The sequence below is a fragment of the Neodiprion fabricii genome, chromosome 1, assembly GCF_021155785.1.
Source record: "Neodiprion fabricii isolate iyNeoFabr1 chromosome 1, iyNeoFabr1.1, whole genome shotgun sequence".
NCBI classification, from domain to species: domain Eukaryota; kingdom Metazoa; phylum Arthropoda; class Insecta; order Hymenoptera; family Diprionidae; genus Neodiprion; species Neodiprion fabricii.
The window spans coordinates 36,743,830-36,765,808 of record NC_060239.1 but is presented as its reverse complement, the minus strand read 5'-3'; the positions used below and the strand labels follow the sequence as shown (position 1 = coordinate 36,765,808).

General features: G+C 41.3%; 1 protein-coding gene and 4 non-coding genes across 9 annotated transcripts; 4 read left to right on the top strand and 1 right to left on the bottom strand.

Moving 5' to 3' along the window:
• Positions 1 to 4,096: 4,096 nt before the first annotated feature.
• On the bottom strand, positions 4,097 to 4,168 carry Trnae-uuc. Its single transcript has one exon. It is a non-coding gene; the product is annotated as a tRNA-Glu (tRNA).
• A 367-nt stretch (positions 4,169 to 4,535) lies between these two features.
• On the top strand, positions 4,536 to 4,653 carry Trnal-caa. The gene is made up of 2 exons: positions 4,536 to 4,573; positions 4,609 to 4,653. It is a non-coding gene; the product is annotated as a tRNA-Leu (tRNA).
• Positions 4,654 to 5,310: 657 nt separating this feature from the next.
• Positions 5,311 to 5,382, top strand: Trnae-cuc. The gene has a single exon. It is a non-coding gene; the product is annotated as a tRNA-Glu (tRNA).
• Positions 5,383 to 13,394: 8,012 nt separating this feature from the next.
• On the top strand, positions 13,395 to 13,466 carry Trnae-cuc. Its single transcript has one exon. It is a non-coding gene; the product is annotated as a tRNA-Glu (tRNA).
• A 1,859-nt stretch (positions 13,467 to 15,325) lies between these two features.
• On the top strand, positions 15,326 to 17,527 carry LOC124188047 (odorant receptor 13a-like). Of its 5 annotated transcripts, XM_046580318.1 has the most exons (7): positions 15,326 to 15,576; positions 15,648 to 15,937; positions 16,052 to 16,196; positions 16,320 to 16,575; positions 16,665 to 16,769; positions 16,898 to 17,060; positions 17,310 to 17,527. In XM_046580318.1, the coding sequence occupies exons 1-7, from the start codon at positions 15,521 to 15,523 to the stop codon at positions 17,507 to 17,509; spliced, it is 1,215 nt and encodes a 404-aa protein (XP_046436274.1). In that variant the 5' UTR covers positions 15,326 to 15,520; the 3' UTR covers positions 17,510 to 17,527. The 5 variants fall into 5 exon arrangements, with proteins under 5 accessions (XP_046436274.1, XP_046436273.1, XP_046436275.1 ...); XM_046580317.1 differs by having other exon boundaries at positions 15,327 to 15,576; positions 16,052 to 16,575; XM_046580319.1 differs by having other exon boundaries at positions 15,333 to 15,576; positions 16,052 to 16,575; positions 16,898 to 17,056.
• Positions 17,528 to 21,979: the final 4,452 nt, after the last annotated feature.

The following is a 21,979-nucleotide window of genomic DNA, read 5'->3' as shown; positions in this document are numbered from 1 at the left end:
AACTAACGTATGACGAAATCGTCGAATGAATTTTTCGATTTTAATCGCATAACTGAATCCGATGTTAATAAAACGATAATTAACGATCCCGCCAAATTTGCGCCTCGGTCTACACGTTTAATGGATATTATAATCCTACTCCGGATATCACATATCATACGCACTGTGTGTTATAGAGGACCATTAGACGAAGGCCTGATATCAGATCGTAAATAATCCGATCTTAAACGGTTCATTTTAATCGCGTGTCTCTCCATTCGAGGGAATACTAGAACCTGCACCACCTAATTATATAATACTATAAGGCTAACCGAGAGTTTCAAGTCGAGTTTCGATACTAGCTTAAGATATTAACGACACTGTTAATCCAACTTTATTACACCGACTCCTTCGGAATACGCTGCAGTCAATATTGCTACGACGTCTCGAAACGCGTGCAGAACACATACATAGATTTATCGAATCGTCATTGTAGAGCACTAAAATTTGTGCAACGAAGCGTGGATTCCTTTAGGTGAACTCATAAATTTTAGAAACGTGCACGAGAGATTGAAAAAGTAAAAAATGTGCAACAATTAACAGTTAATTGTCAATGCGATACTTTCCGGTTATCGATTATTAAACTCTTTCTTTCAAATTTATTCATGCTCCTACAGTGAGAGAAATTTTTGTTCCGGTTACCGGTCAATCCTTGACTATTTTCATTTTTTACCACAACCGAAAAATGTAGTTCTAGGTAAAATTGAAAATTAGTTTTCTAGCTGTTACCGAAAGATCTAGTATCCGTTACTATTGTTTCTCATTACGATCACTGTTGCGATATCTTCTTGTCACTGTTGCAAAAATTTAATACTTGTGCAGCAAGAAATTGACGTTAAGGCCTTGTTTAACTAAAAAAGTCGAGTAAACCTCAGAAACTGATTTTGCGTTGCAATAACCAAAAAAGGATCGACGATAGCGCAAAATGGTTACGCGTACCTCGTTTTTCGTAATCCGAACAATATTCAGTTTTTTTAACGATACCTGTTTTACTGAATTTTTCTAGTTACTGTAACAAATTAAATTTTTCTCAGTGTATACATCAAACCAAGAACATTCAGTGCGAGTGACCGTAATAAACAAGAATACATAAAATTTTCTGTTAACAGGCTCGAAAATTCATTTTCATTTTATACCAAGAACCTTAACACTCGTATTCGGTTATGGTAAAAAATGAAAATAACGAAGGACAATATTCTCACCGCAACGAGAAATTTCTCTCGACGTAACGAACGGGGTTTCTTTCGCTTCTTATTTCCTTACGAGAAAAAGTCGCGGCAGTTATAAAGCGGTGAATGTTGATTACGTCCATTTTCCACGATCTTAAATGTCCGCTTAAGAGTTCCACAATTCCCATTCCGAACTTCCGCGGTATTTTCACGATCCGTGCAATTCTAGGCGGTCAGATGCCGCGGGTAAAGCCTCTTACTTTTTTTCACCCAGGGATACCTTTAGATTTATGGTTACACATGCTCATTATATTGTTCATTAATGTCTTCTCTACCCTGACGTTCGTCACCAGCTTTTATTTTTTGTCGGAAACTCTACACAGATGAACCTATGTAATACCATATCCCTCTTTTAACCGCCCCGCGGTTCAACCTCGGTCGTAATCCGTAATATAAGGCGATGAGATAATAGCGCTCGGCCTCTATTTCCAGAACGAGGTGCTGCAAGAATAAAATGGACCGGTTTGTTTTTTATTTTCTTCTTCTCGAATAAAAGTTGTCGCACCTCTTTTCCTATACTTTCTTAATCCTTCGCCTTAAGCCCCCCTAGATTCTCGATAAATACTGCCGAAATTCGAAACTTCGAAGCTCTTCGACAGCAGGAGCAAAAATCCCATTATACGGTGGCAAAATTTTTACGTAGGCGGTTAATCGTTGCCGGACATAAATTTTCGTTTATTGAACTCTCCGAAGTCCGGGGGGCAATCACCTGTCTGAAAAAAATTTCATACACGAGTTCTATATATATATATGTATGTGTGTATATATATGTATAGGTATGTATATTATAAAAATAAGTTAAAGATGGGGGAAAAAGAAGAACCGTAAAACTGAAACCATTTGGTTTCACAAGTTATGGTTGTGTTTTTAAACATTTTATTTCACGTCATTCGTAAAATGCAAAAGCCGCTATAATTTAGCCTTTATTAATTACACGCATCCTAAATCGAGGAGGCTGACTTTCGTGAATTACGACGCAACACGCGCTGAACGGGTAAACCAATAATAACAGAATTTTTCCCCACATGTACCGCTTGCTTTCTGTATATCATATTATACCTATCCTTCATTTTCGAATATTAAAATATGCTCGGTAAATTATTGCTTTGGACAGTTGCCATTTCACGTCTATTCGAATGTAATTATACTGTGTTTTTAAGTGATGTATATGGAAATTTTGAAATATTATACCTAACTTGAATACAAACTGTCAGCGAGCTGTGATTCCAATATCTCGCGAATGGGTATTTGGTACATAAACTTTCACGTCTGTATAAGTAACGCGCATTTTCTGTTAAGCCTATATACTCAAATACCACAAATAATCGTTTCTCGTGTTTAAGTAAAACAAACACGTTTCTGTTAAACCGGGATCACGTATTTAATTATTCAAGCAGCTTTTTACCGATATTCTTCAGCTCTCGACCTTCGGCTGCAATATCTGTCTTGAATCATACGAAAATGCAATAATAAATTTGCCTCTTTCACGTGATAAATTTTCTCAATTTATCTCATCGACGAAAAATTATGCACAAATTTCATCACCAACGTTGTTTGTATCGACCTAATTCAAGGGCTGCATGTATAATATATATTGAGTGGGGAAAATATGTCTAACGGTAAGCAAATATACGATGCAGGTAGATCAAGTATAATATTATAATCAGTTACTCGAGGAAAGAAAATCGTACTTTATATTACAACCCGGCATATCGGGACAATCTCTTGAAACTTGAAAATCCACCGCGCATGCGCCGAGTAATTCCATCTCATTGGTCGGCGAAATCTTCCCGCAGCGATATATTTGTCTGCGATGCAGGTGGGCCAACCTACGCAAAATGTGTACGTTTGAATTTTCAAAGAGCGTATAAGCATTGAATTCCGACCGTTCTTTGAAGAATCAACTTTCCGAAACGATAACAAATGCTTCCCAAACCTTTCCGAGTCGCTGCCTCAATTATTTGAGATTCTAACCTCAAAAATTCGTATCAACTACATCGCCGCCGGAAACAAAGTTTGACAGCTGAAAACTCGGGATGGCCAGCCTGCGCGAACAGCCGATAAAACTCGCGCATGCGCGGATGACATTCAAGTTTAAAGAGATTGTCTCGGCAGATATTTGCATGAGCATTTGTTTGATCCAATTTAATTATACTTGGCGAATCATGATCTCAGGGCGACAACGCATCATCAATAAGTTTAAGCAAGAAGTTAATAACTGGGATCGATTACAGTAATTCAAATGTACCTGAAGCGATTTGAAAACGTCTTGAATGGACTCAACTTTACAAAGTTCCGAAGTCATGTAAGTTCTTCATACACTCCGGCAGAGATACGGAGAAATACGGTTTCTGAAATTACGCACCCATTATATCAGCTATATATGTTTCTCGTGTTTCTCGGCGCATTAAAGCCGTATAAATGCCGAACAGTAGCTCGCCATAATATAACGACGGCGTCGCGCTGACGTAGAGCTTGCAGCTTGCTTATACCTATATATAAGTGCTGTTGAACAAATCGGCGCGCAGAATTACACGCGTCTAGGAAGCTGCCATCTCCCATCTGTCTTTTCGACGATGGAGAATTACCATCGTTGCATTATACCTATACGTTATTGAAAAATTTCCGTGCATAGGTGCAAGCATCGTGCCGGAGCAGGTAGTAAAATTTACGGTAGCTCGAATGGTCGTAATTTCGAAAGAAAGTAAAGTCGCAGTAAACGTCTAAATCACATCTGCATGCCTAATATAGACATGCACGATGCGTATCGCTTGCGTGTAGGAAGGAGTTGGAAAAATCCGGAAAACGGATGGAAATAGAAAAAAAATTTCCCGTACCGGGAATCGAACCCGAGCCTCCTGGGTGAAAGCCAGGTATCCTAGCCACTAGACCATACGGGATATGAAAAAGTTGGTTTGAACGCAATATATATCCAGCAATAATTCTAAAAATTATCGAACTACCGTTTTTTTATTTTTTTTTTAATTCTTATCTCATTTTCATCAAATTTTTATCGCAATGAAATAACATTTTTCTATATCCTCCGGAAATTGTTCAGAGACTATAAACGTAGTTGAAAATATTGTAAATTATGACAGCCATATTAGTGTGATTCTTATTTTAAGCGATATGACGTTTACTCGGAAGCTTTATTTTAAGCTTGGTATCAGCGTTACGGATTACGTAACGACGTCTGGTTTAACAATCGCGAAATCAAATCACTGCGTGTTGGTTATTGTACAAAATTTACAAACTCAACGAACAAGTGTCAGGATGGCCGAGCGGTCTAAGGCGCCAGACTCAAGGTTCAACCTTCTCAGCGATGCTGAGTGTTCGAGGCTTCTGGTCCTCTCTGAGGGCGTGGGTTCGAATCCCACTTCTGACAGATTTTTTTTTTTTCCTTTTTTTTATTCTTGAATTAACCCACGAAAATGTGCCGATCATCATTATTCCGCAAGTTTATTACTCAGCTGCAAGTTCCGTGCCGTGTAATTGCTTGGTAAAAATTGTTGAGCGAAAAGAAAGAGGAAGATAAAGAGAGGCGGTAGAATTATAAGCTCGATAAAGGTGAATGTAAGCTCTTTGGGAATGTCGGTATGTACTCAAATGCCGACTTTCAACGTTCTTTTATAATTTTCGTTTTACCGCCCACTGAGAGGTCAGAGGAACGATTCGATTACCTTGTTACAAGCTGCGTTCGTTATTATTCATGGCTACATTATTGTCGCTGTAAACCTGGAGCCGACTGCATAATTCGAATCGCTGCGACTCGTTTGCGAATATTGGCGAAAATTATTCTCATTATCATCATGATTATTGTTGTTAATATACATTTACCAAAAAGAATCTCTGTGTTCGCGTCACATTATTCCCATTCAGCTGAGAGTAAATTGGACTTCTTACTACCTTGAGGTTCAAGTATTATGTAGGTATACATTTGGTTGATATACCTGTATTTATACACGTTTAAAATTATACTCATTGTCAGGGCTTTCTTTGAGTTCAAAGTTGTTGATAAAATTACGAGTCAGCTATAATATAATCCGGTATGGTCTAGTGGCTAGGATACCTGGCTCTCACCCAGGAGGCTCGGGTTCGATTCCCGGTACCGGAATTTATTTTTTGTCGTTTTCTTTTACCCGAAAATGGGAGAGAGCCGATAAATTGTGAAACGAATCAATTAACAACCTTGCAATTCATCACTTGATACTCACAAAAACACTGATTTTGAAAACTTTCAAGGGAGGAAAATTCATTATAGATAAATCGTGTTCCGGGATTTAATTATTTTACCGCACATTTTATTTATTATAAATCGTATCGACAGAACAGTCTTCATGGAAATTTATGATCAAGTTTTCTTCCATTTCCAACGGTCCAAACCGAATGCTGAGAATTGGTAATCTACCTAATTTTTACTTATAATTAGTTCGTTAACTCCATTTTTCTCTGACCGTGGATTGTTATTACGATCTATGCCTGATTATTGTTAACATTTCTGATTTATTACTGATTTCGCCTTAGGGTGATGGATTAATTAATCCTCGTTTACCGCACGTCACAATTTTAAAGAAAACGTCGTTACAACCTACAGGACATACTTCTATTTATACACATCCAAAATTACACTCAGGGCACGACGCGTATATTTAGAATATTTCATATTTTTACAATTCTTAAGAAAATTGTAAGACACTTCAAACACAATCCCGTATGGTCTATAAATATATATTTATTTCCATTGTTTATGTACAATAATTATATCCATTTTGGACTCCGCAAATTGCCTAACAATGGAAAAAGATTCTGTGATACTACATACATACACATGTGTTAAATGAAAAGCTACTTTGCAAGATGTAATATTTAGGATATGGGTTGACGGATCTCGATAACAAGAGAAAAGGTCAACGACGACGTACACTCAGTTAGGCTCTAGCCGCGTGCCTGGTCAGGAGTACGTGACCGTCCCCGGCATACATCTGTATCTGTCAATAAACACGCTACGTAATATTTAACACGAAATCCCTGTGTCAGTTGGTTACAATTGGAGACGAAGCGTGTAGGAAAAAGGAAAAGTTCGCGATACAGTGGAACGTGCGAAAAAGAGAACAGCAAACGAGCGATGCGTTAACGTATCAGTTAATCGTGAGTGACGAAAGCTCCAGTGAAAGCGGCGGCGAGGACCTGGATTCGACTCAAATTTATAAACTCTCGAAATTGGAGTTAATTGCAGGGATCCAAAACCGAATAGGCATAATTGAAGTCATTGGAGACGCTGTCGGTGGATGCGTTGCGTGAGCGATTAGTTACATTAATAAAAAGGCAGCGTGAAGTCGATGACGAGAAGAGTGAGTTAGAGCTGTGTTTCATAGCGAATGACATCGGGGATAACAAAAGGACAGCCGTGCTACTAACGACAATCATCGCCGATACTTATACGTGATGAGAGACTTGTGCGCGTCGACGAAGCCCAAAGACGAGACATTCGCACGACTCGTCGAAATTGTGAGTAAACACTTGGTGCCCAAAGTCATCTGAGACGATGGAGCGGTGTAAGTTTCACCTGGCAAAACAAAGTGAGACAGAAACAGTAACGGATTTCGGGGCTAGATTAAGGGAACTAGCGCTGAATTGTAATTTCGCAGAATTACGAGTGGCGTTAAGAGATCAATTTGTGTGCGGATTGAAAGATCAAGAAACAAAGGCAGAGTTATTCCGAGTATCTCAGCTGTCGTACGACGAACGCAACGAGCACGGAGAGAATAATCTCAGGAAATTCGTCAGCAGAGGGTACGCACGCGATGTTTTCGGTAAGGGGCGCACCTAGTGTGACAGCCTAAAAAAAGGCAATTTTTGGGAATTAAAAAAAAAAAAAAACTAGGGAATCAATCGTTTTAAAATTTTTAGGGTATATTTATACATGTTTTGAGAATACACGGTAAAATTTTTGGAATAATATGTATATTAAATATTTTTGAAATGACACGCGATCTTCGGCGGTGTCAAAAAAAAAGGTCCTCCACTGCTGGAGTGATTGCAGCCTTCTCCGTTGATGAAACCTAAAAAAAAAAAACTTTCGTTAAACGAAAACATATTGTCTGTACGATGACCCTCGGGCGAACAAAAAAATCAAAAATTGACGAAATGACGGCATGTTGAAAAAAAAAAAGTTAAATTTTACCCAAAATTTTGGTCGTTTTTGGCCTACCAAAATCCGATTTTTGATCAGATCAAAAAACTGGAGGGTCATCGTATGGAGAACTATATAGAGAAGATGCAAAAAAAAAATTTGATAGCGATCGGATCATTTGTCTCCGAGTAATCACTCCAGCAAATTCGAAAAATGCTGTTTCAAGAAAAACGCGTTTAAAGATAAAATGATCGTTTTTACTGTTATAAATGGATTAAAGTCATACTTACAGCTAATCTGCTATTCCAGGCCCATGTAATTCACCTTCCTCTTCCTCAAGAAGTGCTTGTTGAGCTGGAGAAGCTTTTCTTCGAGATGATCGTCCCTCTTTTCAACAAGCCCATTGGCGATGATCAGCGATTCGTAGTCTCGTCTCGTCCTTAAGGGAGAAACAACCGCAGCGAAATCAACAAGGTCAACGTAAGAAAGGTGACTTCGCGAAGAAACGAGAGGATCCACGGGACGACGGCCAGAAGAAGAAATCACAATTATTGTGCTATTGCTGTAACAAGCCGAACCATTTGGCAAAAAATTGTCGACTTCGATTCAAAACGTGCAACTTCTGTCAGCAAAAGGGGCATGTCGAACCGGCATGCAGAAGAAAGGCAAGTACAGCATGTACACGAAGGAGAAGAGGAAACATCGAGCGGAAACCAGGAAGATTTTCTATGGATAGAGGCGGTTGGGAGTGAAAAAAAAACATTTGTTTTATGTATCGAGCGACATTCGACGTACCGATCCGCAATTTTTTTTATTTTGTTATCAATGATAAAGTAAAAATATCGATGGAAGCGGATTCGGAATCGTACGCGACGGTGATTCACGAGGAGATCAAAGAAAAGTTTTTTTTCTAAAATTGCATTGAGTCCGCTTAGGTTAAATTTGCGTACAGTATCAGAGATTAAACTTCCGGTTATGGGGCGCAGATAGAGTCGTCTGGTGGAAAACGAAAGATCTCCATCGACGTTGGCGATGTAGTAATGATCGACGACCACTAGGTGGAAGCGCCACATTGATCAAATTGTACCCAAGAAAGAGGGTCCTCGCCGATCTGAACGTCTTGAAGCTAAGAATATGTAACCTATCTTATTTAAAGGGGAGAAAAATGTAGTATCTAGGATATGGGTTGCTGGGTCTCGATAATAAGAGAAAAGGTTAACGACGACGTACACTCGGTTAGGCTCTAGCCGCGTGCCTGGTCAGGAGTAGGCCGTATACAGCTCGTGGTGTTCACTCCGAGTTGGATCATGACCGCCCATTTATTGATCACCGCGAGGATGGTGTTTCTCGCTTCGCGATGGATCGGTAACGCTCTTATCATTCTTTTAAGTTGCGTATGCGTCACGGAATCGTACGCCTTCTTGAAGTCATACCACGCTGAATAGTTTTTTCTTCCAGCTTTTTTTGCCGACTGCGTGCACGATTTGTCCCATAGTAGGCCGTGGGTCGTACCCCAAACTCCTTTTCTCGCCATCTGTTGTTTTGGCACCATCCACTCCGGCATGTTTTCTGCGATCATTTCGCCCAGTACTGCTGTCAGTATTTTGTACTCGGTGTTGAGCACCGCAATAGGTCTATAGTTAGCCGGGTTACTACGTTCTCCGTCCTTGTATATCAGGATTGTTCTCCCCCGTACATCCGCCTCTGCCATTTTTTCCTCTCCCCTGATCGTTCTTACTATCTTTTTTTTTAGGTGTTCCTGTGCTGCCGGGAGTAACTTGTATGCGGCCGTTGGTATTCCGTCCACCCCGCACGATTTCCACGGCGATGACTTTTTAATCGCACCTACGATTTTCTCTTCGATTTTTTTGGGGTCTAGTTGTTTCGTGTAATCATGCTCATCTGTGTGCGCCTCCATTCGGTACAGCCACGCATTGAAATTCGGTGAAATCTTTTTTTCGCCGGGTGGTGTGGTTTTAAAGTAGTTTTCCGTGGCCGTCACATCAGGGAAGAAAGGGCGCGCTTTGCTCCGAAAGATCGTCTCACTCGATGGTTTATTCCTAAATTCTCTCCTCAGTCCAAGTGCTTGAGCTCTTGCATGTTGCACCTCCTCCTTACGCTGAAGAGATTTTAGTCTCTCTTCACTAGCGCGTATAAACTGAGACGGCGTCATTTTTAAGCCCTTGATCTCCTGGGTTTGCCTTTTTAAATTTTTTGTGAAGCGCGTGTTATTTGTCCCGCGTTCGCGTAGCTGTTTTGCACGTTCGATTTTTTTCCTTAAGATATCGATTTTCTTCCGAGTGTATACATAGTACGACTTTGTGTCGGTGCGCTTATCAGTTTCTTGCGCCAAGAGCCTGCAGGCCGTATATATATAGCGTTCTTGCTATATGTATACCTCTTCTCCGGCCTCATACTAGAGTTCTCGATCTCTTCGATTTTTTCTTGTAGCAGGATGTTTACTTGTTTTGACAGTTCCGGCCTTATATAAATCGTGATTCTCTTAATTCTCTGTTTACACTTCAATGCGCGCATACACATTGAGTTATATTCACCTCTCAGGGTTGATGGCAGTTCTACTCGTTGTTCGCCTTCTCGTTGTCGTGCTTCTGCGATGATATTTTCGCGTTCTTCTGCCTGCCTCTCGCGAATACATTGCCGGTCTTGAGGCTGTTCTTGGTGTTGGTGTTGCTGTTGTATTGTTCTGCTTCTGGGACTCCCCTTTCTTCTCCAACTACCGGTCGCGCTTGATTTTGCGGCTCTGCGCGTGCTCTCAGGCAATGCACATCAGGGTACTCCCTCCTCAATTTTGTCACGATCGCTTTTGCCGTTCTTTGTGGGAAACCAGGCATAATATTTCTCACTTTTTCTGCCTCTGTTACCCCCCCCGCTTGTTGGAATCGGGTAAGAACACTATGCATTTCGTCTTGGGTCCAAAGCGCGGTCGCTCGCGGTTGATCATTTCCTCGACCACGCGCCACCTTTCTAAGCTCGATAATTTTCATCTTCATTGCTGCTGCACTTCGTACTGTACCACAATCGACTTTTAATGTCTCTGCCAGCCCCCTGACACACGCTGCTAAAAGTGGTTCGCAAATTTCGACCACTAGTGGCGCTGGCAGTTGTCTGACAAGCTCGGTCAGAGAAGGCAATGAGCGTGTCAGAAGTCTACTAGCGCCACCTAGAGGAACTAAAAAACGGGGACAAAACGCGTACAATTTTTCAGTATACGAGCAGCGGTGAGTGTCAGGGGGCTGGTCTCTGCTATCCACTCATAGTCTTCCGTTTTCAGTTGTTGTCCATTTTCAGGAAGTGTGCGCTAGTGATGGCACAGCTGAACGTTAGATAAAGGCAGATCTGCTCAGTGGGTGTTGTCACGTGGTCGCTTCAAGTAGCTTGTGTACGACTCCCGATTGCGCGTACATTTGCCCTATGCGCCGACACGGTTGAATCGCACCTCTCGAAAATTCTTTTTTTTTTTTCATCGTTGTACCCGATTTGAGTTAATTATTTTTATACCGCACGTCGACGATATTTTCAATCAATGATGTCAAAATCAATTGCTCAAAGCGGCCGGTTTCAAACTTCAAAAGTGGACTTCAAGCCACCCAGAAACCTTTTATTGATATTTGTCAAAACAATCGAGAGATCGCGACGCATCTAAATCTTCATCAAAGTTCATCCTATCGGGCTCTCGGTCTCGTATGCAGACCAGATATTGATTTGTTCGCGTTCTTTCCGCAAAGTTCATCGAACTTGACACAAAGTTACGAAACAACGAGTCATCCCGAAAAGAAATCTACGGTTTTGCGGACACCTCTGAAAGCCAGTTAGGCGCAATGATCTAAGCGCGAACAGGAAAAACCTGGAAAAATGGGAAAACTCAGGGAATTTCTTACGGCAGGGAAAAGTCAGGGAATTTCAAAATTAAGACTGGAAGAAACAAACTCATTCTTATCCAAAGTTCTGTCGATCTTGAGGGAAAAAAGATTGCACTAAAAATTTAGTTTCGTCGCACCGCTTCATATACAACATTACAAGTACATTAGTTAAGACGAAACTTTCTCTCGTTTTTTTTTTTACGGAAAACCTCAGGCTATTGCTTGTAAATTGATAGTCAGACGGTAAGATAGTTACTAGGCAATATTAAAGGTATCGGTACGAATGTGGAATAGAAATTTTGATTAATCTGCGCCACATTTCTCGAAAGGTTACTGGAAAAATCCTATTTTCTGACTGGAATACCTGGAAAAGTCAGGGAATTTCAGATTCCAAAAAACGTAGGAATTGCGCGTTTCGCTACAGTGTGAGCGATAACAAAGATGGCGCCATTGAAGAAAGTAGAAATTCTGAGTCTCAAACTATGCGTTGCGACTCTTATCCTCTGGTCGATTTGTCACGTGTACAAAACGCCAAGTCTCGCGAATTATGCCTCGGTTCATCTGAAGACGGATTTCACTGTCGCGGTCACGTGGATCAAAAGACATCCATCACGGTGGAAAGAATTCGTTCGTAATCGCGTAACGGAAATCAAAGAGTCTGCTCGCGCTTCTTGGCATTGTACGTAACGTGTTCCAAAAACTCCGTCGATCTTGTCTCTTGCGGTTGATTCTCGGAGTAAATCTGGAATCTGGAGATAATTTGCACGCTTGGACCATTCTGGCTCTTCAAGTCGTCGGTCAATTAGCTATCCTCGTCTACCCGTCTAGAATAATTAGAATTAGAATTAGAATTAGAATTTATTTACCTTGGGGCAAGTCCCCTAATGCAGCATGAAAAGTTAACGTAGTGAAACATTATACACTTAATAGAACAATAATAACGTGTCGATGTAATAAAATAAAATAAAGTATAAAACGTAAATGCGGAGAGTATTGATCAGGAAATAGGCATGCGTATACACGGAACAGCGAAAGATGAAGAAAAATAATGAAATAAGAGTAATGTAAATAAATAAATAAATCAAAAGTAGAAGATAAGAAGAAAAAGGCCAATCGATAAAGTGCAACTAAGGCTAGATAATAGCATTGTAAGATTGGCGTTAATGCTCCAAGAAATAGGTGATCAGGCGACCTTGAACAGCCCTAGACTTTTCACTACGACTACTTTAGAATACTTTTATCATATGCACCACCCCAAGCAATAATTCCATAGTTTATTACACTTTCAAAAAGGCCATGATATATGATTTTCAGTATAGCTGGGTGTACCCAATTACTTAGTTAATAAAACAGAAAATTAAAGTACTTGACTTTTTTAAATAACTCAGTGATATGATTGTGTGTAAGATTAAAGACTATAAATAAAGGATTGTTCTAACAAATTATATACAGACCATCATTACCATTACCAATAACAATTGTGCCTCAACCATTCATTTTTAATTAATTTTTGTTAGCGCGCTTGACCCGTTATATTAGAATAAACATTTTTCCTTGCGTCTGATCCAAATTGTGAATCGAATCAATTAATAACCTTGCAATTCATCACTTGATACTCACAAAAACACTGATTTTGAAAACTTTCAAGGGAGGGAAATTCATTATAGATAAATCGTGTTCGGGGATTTAATTATTTTACCGCACATTTTATTTATTATAAATCGTATCTACAGAACAGTCTTCATGGAAATTTATAATCAAGTTTTCTTCCATTTCCAACGGTCCAAACCGAATGCTGAGAATTGGTAATCTACCTGATTTTACTTACAATTAGTTCGTTAACTCTATTTTTCTCTGACCGTGGATTGTTATTACGATCTATGCCTGATTATTGTTAACATTTCTGATTTATTACTGATTTCGCCTCAGGGTGATGTATTAATTAATCCTCGTCTACCGTACGTCAGAATTTTAAAGAAAAAGTAGTTACAACCTACACGACATACTTCTATTTATACACATCCAAAATTACACTCAGGGCACGACGCGTATATTTAGAATATTTCTTATATTTACAATTCTTAAAAAAATTGTAAGACATGTTAAACACAATCCGGTATGGTCTAGTGGCTAGGATACCTGGCTCTCACCCAGGAGGCTCGGGTTCGATTCCCGGTACCGGAATTTTTTTTGGATTCTTTTTTCTGGACGTAATTTTCCGCCAAATAATTAAACCACCAGTAGGTACATAATGTTTTTCCGAAAAGATTATGCATCGCAGTAAACAAGAGAGGAAAATAAAATGAAGCATTACGTTTTATGCGTCGACGGTCAAGGACGTAAATTTTATGCCTCTCTTTGACGCAAAATTCTGCAGAGCTTATCGCGAATAAACGAAATGCAAATTAAGTCGATTTTACTACCTTCGTATAATGTAGCGTTTAACACAACGTATACATACATATATGCATAATACGGCTGCGGTTCGCGTCTCCTCTGAAATTTGCAGATAACCGAACGTTCCGTATCATTTATACAATATATATATGTATATATATAGACACATATAATGTACACAGTGTCCAATTAATGGTTATCAAGAAATTTTAGTGAGGGGTTTACAGAGACGCGTCTCCTCGACTCGTCGCTGCTTTCGCGTTGTGCCAAAACGTATTTGTGAACACGTTCTCGTGTTTGCATAACTCTGCGGAATGAAGAAAAAAATACCATAAAGATTTATCGCCTCACGAGCTGACCGCAGAATAATCTGAAACGTATTTCCTTGTCTCGTGACGAATCTTATATGCAGCATCAGTGCAGGCAGTGCAGCGTTTTTGAAGACGCGATGAAACTTTACAAGGGGAGAATAACAAAGCAGATTTTACTGAAAATTGCAGGAGAAGAGGGACACGTCAGGTTTTTTTGTAAAATATAGGTACATCGTAGAATGCAAAATTTACTCTATAATCACTCAAATCAGTGAAAACCACTGTGCGCAGATTAAAATCTGCTACATTTGTAGTAAAAAATATCGATGAGATGGGTATTTTTTTACCAAAAACCCTGATGTGTCCCTCCCTTCCTGAAGTTTTGAGTAAAATCTGGTCTTATTCCCAGAAAACTTGACTGGGAATCCCCGGCAGCGTTTCAGAGGTTTGCGTATTACATTTGCACCTTGGCATTAATTTTGCGGTGAAAGATTTGTTCGGGCGATGATACCTATATGCACCATCACCTCATGTCTGCATGTACACTGGCAGCATGCAATTTATATCGCCCGCGGAAATCGACGTGGAGCGGGAAACAATGCGCTGGACAAGCCGCAGCAGTGGGCGTCGCTGCTTTGCAATTTGCATTATTTCCGCGGATTGCGTGCGCGGAACGAAATGAGAAGGATCGTCGATGAGGCAACAAGGGACGGGGAACCGGGAATTCAGCATCTGTTGAATCGTGTCATCGATAAATCGATTATATACACCTCGAGACGTAAACGTCACGGTCCGCCAGCGCCACGCGACTCTGTCGAATTGAGGACACTGGAATTTCATCGCGCAATTTTATAGCCGATATCAATCACGGAATCAAATTTCAAAGATTAATCTCTTCAAACGTTATTTCGTATTGCATTGTTTCTTGCGCACGTTATTCGGACGAAGATATAAGTATTCCATCTAACGCTTTTGAATCCTGCAGAAACTAAATTAAAATGGCCGCCGTTGACCCGCTTCGAGTTTTATTTGTCGTTTAAAATCATCGCGAGGACTCGCCATTCGGCGAACGCTGTTTCGTAGTGAACAGAAGAATGGCAAGAACGGTTTCACCGCAATTTCATCTGTCAACGAAACTCGAAAGGGCGAGAAATTAACTCGCGAAAACGAGACTCGCACATTGCCGTGTCCGATTCGCTCTTCGACGTGAATATTGATCGGTCGAATTCCTGCGAGAGGCGAATAGAGCCCGGCCTATATCCTTCGTAATTTTATGTAATTTAAAACACCTCCGCTGCGAAACCCTATTCACGTGTAAAATACCCACATCGTATCGGACAGTCTTAAGGTAAGGACCATCAAAATTATAGACTCCGGACTGGAACGATCCGTGATAACACAGCGTGCGTGGTGGAATCGACTCTACATTATCACCGAGAACGAGCCGAGAGGTGGTAGTTTCTGATTGCATATCGTAGACACACACCGACTCCTTATTCCAGCGTCAGTCCTGCGGGAAGGAATCTCGGCATGCAGCAGCGATCGGATCATCATCCTCTTCTCAAAGGCTACGTGACCGTCCTGAGGTGAAATTTTTCGAATACTCACTCGCTGGATGACAATATCAGAAAGAATTAGGATCAGTTTTTTTTTTCAGGTCTCTTGGCCTGTGGACGATTCCTGCAAAGTCTTGGCCTGTACTGTCGTACCCTTATTTGTTGTACAAGATATTCGTCCTACTAATGATCAGTTTTCTTATCACCACTCTATCCGCCGACGCGTATACTTACAACGACGATCTTCTGGTCGTGACTGATGACGGTTGCATAATCGCCGGGTTATCAGTGATTCTGATCAAGCTACTCAGCTTTCAACTGAACCCCGACAAAGTGGAAAGAATGATAGATTTCGTCGATAAAAATATCAGAGCTCTCCACGAGGAGGGAAGTAAGTCTGTTTCGGAATTATCGCAAGCTGGATTGCTGTTGTGTGGAGACTTTTATCGACGGTACGGGAAAAGATCTGGTCGTTAAGACAGCTTTTTTATCCAATTTTTTCAAGACCCGGAGCACCTCAAAATCTGGAAGTATTACGTCCTGAGGGAAAGAGTGACGATATACAGTTTCGGGACGATAGGGATGTTTCTGGTGTTCGCGTTGATGTTTTTGACCACCACGGAACCGGGGGAATTGCCGATAAGATCGCGGTATCCTTTTGACGTTGGAAAGTCGCCGGTTCACGAGCTGATGTTTCTGTACCAAGGATGTGTGCTGACCGTATCAATGCTCTCGATTCTATCAATGGATAACATAGTGTTGACTTTTTGCAGCCAGATCTTTTGCCGTTTGGAAATATTGAAGAAAAATTTCGTCAAGTCTCTCGAAGACGAAAATCAGAAGGCAGCCAATAACGATGGAAAAACACCGCCAGTTGACTTCAGAGAAAATTTACTAAAGTGCATAAAACGTCATCAAGAGATCATCGAGTTTGTCCAAAGTTTGGACAATTTCTTCAGCCCCTTGATGCTGGCTCAATTAATGGCGAGCAACGTTCTGATATGTCTTACCGGATTTCAGGCAATTCTGGTAAGATCCTAAAATTATCGATACTATTCGGGAACAGCTAGCGTGGAAACGTGCAGAGCGATAATTGAACGCCCTTAAAAGCGCTTCAGGTCGTCGGACAAGCTTCCGGTTTCTTCAAGTTCACCATCTATCTGAGCGGGGCGTTTTGCCAGCTGTTTTTTTGGTGCTGGTTCGGGAACGAAATGATACATCAGGCAAGTGACCGTCGTGTTATTTTCTCCCCCTTTTTCTCCCCGTCGAAAATAAATTTTAGTTACTAATCACCGGTTGCGTACCCATGCACTCGGTTTTTGCGCGTAATTACATCATGCATTTCGCGCAGAGCACTTCTGTCGCGGAAGCTCTTTGGCTGAGCCCTTGGGAGCTTCAGAAATTGACGTCAATCAGCTCGCTGATAACAATTCCTCTGATGCGAGCGAAGAAACCGTTAAAATTGACCGCCGGCAAGTTCTACGTGATGTCAATGGAGGTTTTTATATCGGTAGGTGAGTCACTGAAAAACTGATCAAGCATTTCGATCATATCGTTCTTGTTCCACGGTTCTTTCTTGTTTTCTTATGTACATATTAACACAAGAGTGTGCAACCGTCCGGCTAAATAGTCGCGATCATTTCATACCACGGAATTCATTCGCCTATTCGCTACACGTCGATAAGTCGACCACGCATACTCAACTTGAGCTTTCACCGTTTATGTCCACTTTAATACAGTTTATCAGGATGTTTTATCCGCAGGTTCTCAGTGGCTCTTATTCCTTCTTCACGCTGCTGAACAAGATGAACGAATCCGCAAACTAGATCGACGAAAGCTTGGTAGTTGGCGGGTGACGTGGAATTCGCAGTATATTCTTATAACCATTACGCTAGCTAGCTCAACACTCCCTGTAGTTGTCGGTTCGCCATTAGACTTTGTAAAATTGAAGGAACCGCTATAAATAAAACGATTCATCGATGCCGCCGTTGACTGAACGACAGATTTCACGGCATACCTAAAAATCGGATGTTTGTACAATTTTTGACGGTTTGCATCCAAATGTCCACAAACACATTTTACTTGAAAGAATTCTCCTCGACGACGATCAACACCCGCTCTCATCGTGTCATAGAATTGAGAAAGACGCGTGATTCGAGTCCTCTGCATCCGCGATAGGCGTTATTTAAAGAGCGTAAAAAAATCCGTTAGAATTAATCCGCAGCGGTTGTAACGCAACATTTCTCAGCGGAAGCGACTTGACTAACTGCACAATCCATTGGTGACTGTTGCGGAGCGGATGAAGTTGGCGCGTATAACCGTCGTTGAAATCATCGTAAAGTTTACGCGTTTACTTGCACATGTAATTGCATAATGGATCTTTGTCGGTATCGCAGTGCGTTAAGCAAGTGACGTTTCTCAGTCGGAGTCTCGGAAGCCACTCTATGAGGCCGTTACGAGCTTTGAACAGCAGGCTATCACCACGGTCCACTGCGTGAGCGAGCCACTGGATGCTTAACTAGACTCACGCCTTTCATTTACTTTCACGTAAAATCCGTAGGTACGTGGGTTTAGCAAAAGCAGCCGCGCCCCGACTCGGGACGCGTAAAATTCGAGGTGTAATGTCCGCTTGTTGATAATTGGCCGGAATGATTACAAGTGGCGGAATGAGCGAGCGTGTCGAAAGTATGAAATCTGTTTAACTTGAGACTGGAAGCTCACTCCCAAGTTTTTTCAACGCAAATATCTTGTTTGCCCGTCCGTACACCTTTCCAATACGAATGTGCAATGCGTTGGAATTATTGCCCCCTGACAATCGGTTGGCAGGTGTGTTCATCCAGGCGTTCATCGTACTCTCGAATCAATGCAAACACATGAATAATACACTCGAGTTACCAAATGGCAGATATAAATCGTGTTGACGAATCATCCGTCCATCCTATGTGCGATTCCGTTAGTATAACACCGAGCGTTTCGAGATCGATTAATGCTGTACAGCAGTGTATGAAGCATGGAATGGATCGTGTGTATATTCCTACTCATCTCGTGTACAGCAGGTATAATTACACGTGTGTACAGCGCAGCAGCGAGATGAGAGTTCAAACATATTTCATGCCACGTTTTGGATGTAAAAGGAATAAAGAGAGGAGAAAAAAAAAACTACGACACCAAAAAATCCCCAGCTACCGATCGCGTCTGCTTTACGTAAGTTACGCAACGCAAAATCGACGCTCTGGCAAATAGAGAGTGGCAAAAAATTTCGCTCTTTTCCATCAGCGCTGCTACGTCACGAGGCCATCGAGACTACCGTAATCCTGATCCAGTGATCCGACCACTGTGGTTTTGGAAATGGTTCTCTCGAGACGAAGTTCCTCGAATTCATCAACCGACGACGCGTATTCGCATCAGTCCTGCGAATGAAGACGGACTTTGCGCTCCCTGAGATCAGAGCCTCCCGAAGAGTTATTCACTCCTCTGCAGTGTTGGATTTATGCAGTGTCCTTATTTAGCTGCGCTGCAACGCTGCTTCCAGGACAGTGCAACACACGCGCAGGTGCTTTTAATGCCGGTAGACTCCGCGTCTTATTGTTAAACCAAAATTGGCTATTGAGATATCCCAAGTCTGCATCGCTGGAGGCGATCTCGCACGATATCCTGCACCATCGTTCACGGGGTCAAAGGCTAAACGGGTCCTTGAGGGCTCCACGTTTTCACTTCTTGGGTGCATGATGTGAGACAAGTGAAAATGCATGCTAAATATCCCATGGCAGGAAAGCAGACGCTGAATTTACCGGAAAAATCGTTTTGTTCTGGAGAGTTTTTCACGAGGAATGTATCTCAGGTGGATTTCTTAGATTTCGTTTCTTTTGTAATATTTTATGATAAACTAAAGACTAAGCGATATTTATTTGTTTTTAACGGCCATTAAACACTTTAAGGGGGATTTTTTTTTATTTAATTGAGAAAATTACGTTTCCTCAATTAAATCAAATCGGAGAGATCGACAAGGGATACCTTTCTCGTCGGTGTAATTGATCGGGCAAAAACTTCTGGAATTTGTTATGAACAACGAAATGTTTACGAGACGCGGGATAATCGAAAGTGATAACAAGCACGTGCAGTAAATACGCATAAGTAATTCTCACTCTTGACGGATTACGTGAAAAAATTTAACCGGCAGAATTCAAGAATCATCGGGGCTCGATTCACTGAAGGATTATTCAATCAATCAACGAATATCTGACAAAAAAACAAAAAAAAAAAAAAAACGACGAAGAACAAAAAATAAATGTAATTAATGGAATCCGCAAGTGCAGCAGCGATGCAATGAATAAAACGGCCGTGATTTGTAAAACTTGATAATCGCCAATTGAAGTGTAAATTTACGGAGATGTCGGTAGTAAAGTTTGCCACCTGCGCGGTCTAATCGCCTGGCGTAATTTTCCTTTGATCTCGATGGGCTGCAGTGAATTTAGCAATTACCACGAACGCCACATAATTCGTAATCTAATCAAGCTCGGTAATACGTTACGATAATCTCATTCAAAAGTAGTTTCGAATTATCTCAAAACCACTATCGAATCCTTCCGGTATAAGTTAAATTTTCGGTTTTCAGTTCTCAGCTCTATCATTTCACCAAAAATGGTTTATTCGTGAGGTTAAAGAGTTATTGAGCTCTGAATTCTCAGCGATCTTGCACCCTAAACGCATACACGGAATGGTCATAAAATTACCTTGATCAAAAATACAGAAGATGTCATAATATTTGTTTATAGCGAAAGAATTTGTCATTAAGAAATCGGCAAACATTCGTCGGTCAAAACAAAATCAATCCACTTAACGATGTACGATGATACCCATAAATAATCTAAATTACCATAAGGATTAGTTTTATCACGACAAGACTAATCAAGATATTCTTACTTTGTCGACATATATTGCCATGTTGAATTTATCCTCTGAAACGAATTCGCGATTCTCGGCGAATGCCGCATGTATTTATATTTATCAGATAAGAATCAGTGTGAATCACAGATACATATCGGAGAACTTGAATATATATTTCTAATAACGAGCTATAGATCGTTGTATGAAAATAACTTATACCCAACTGTGACGATGAATTGTTTATCGAGCAAGTGAACACACGACCGACGGTACAAAAACGTGAATTTATCAACCAACCGAGAGGCTAATCATAGCGCCATTTCATTCAACGTCACAGATGTCTACAACCTTACAGTATCGACGGGTGCAGATGGGAGTGTAAATTCTAGGCCTACAACAGCAGTTGTTCCATTTTTCACTTCTCTTAAGAAACAACGAAAAGTTTTTGGATCAGTCCACAATTCGTATATACAATATACATAACGGGAGAATTTCTTGAAACTTGGAAATCAACCGCGCATGCGCGAGTTTTATCCGCTGTTCGCGCAGGCTGGCCATCCCGAGTTTTCAGCCGTCAAACTTTGTTTCCGGTGGCGCTGTAGTTGATACGAATTTTCGAGGTTAGAATCTCAAATAATCGAGGCAATGACTCGGAAAGGTTTGGGAAGCATTTGTTATCGGGTCGGAAAGTCGATTCTTCAAAGAACGATCGGAATTCAATGCTTACGCACTTTGAAAATTCAAACATACACATTTTACGTAGGTTGGCCCGCCTGCATCGCAGACAAAAATATCGCCGCGGGAAGATTTGGCCGACCAATGAGATCGAATTACTCGGCGCACGCGCGGTTGATCTTCAAGTTTCAAGATATTGTTCCGGTACAATGTCGTCCATAGCGCACCTCGCACGATGTCGCAGACCTCGGTCTTGGTGTTGGAAGGTGTCGGTGAACGTGGTTACGGAGAGCTGCTACCTGCAGGAGCGAGCGTTGACCCACAACGGGGTTTTGTATAATAACCACGACGAGCTTCGAAGAGGCAAAGACATGTACGCACGAGCCGATACGAGGATGGCTGGACGTCAGTGTCCGTGTATGATATCACGGACGCGGTAATGGCGAGGAGTCAGTTCGGGCAAGACTCGCGACGAAGAATCTCCAAAAAATATCAGGAATTTATTCGGCCCGCGACGCGTTACCAGCAGCGTTGAAAAGTAGCCACTCACAAACGCGGAAAGGAACCGGTGGGTGAAATGTACACACGACCGTATCTACACCACCTCGACACACGGACGAAACTGTCAGGCAGACTAATAAATGTCATCGTAAATCCAAACGAGCCTGAGATTCTCTCACTGAAACGCGACGATCGTCATCCGAGCTTGGGCAAGGCGATGCCACCACAAACATACGTCCACGTCTCGCGGCTCTGCAGCCTCCGTAACTCTATCCATTACACTGTAATCTACTAATCCACTCCGTGCAACAACCTGAGCGGAATCGCTTCACAGCTTCGAGAAAATTCATTGCCTTATTATAAATACATC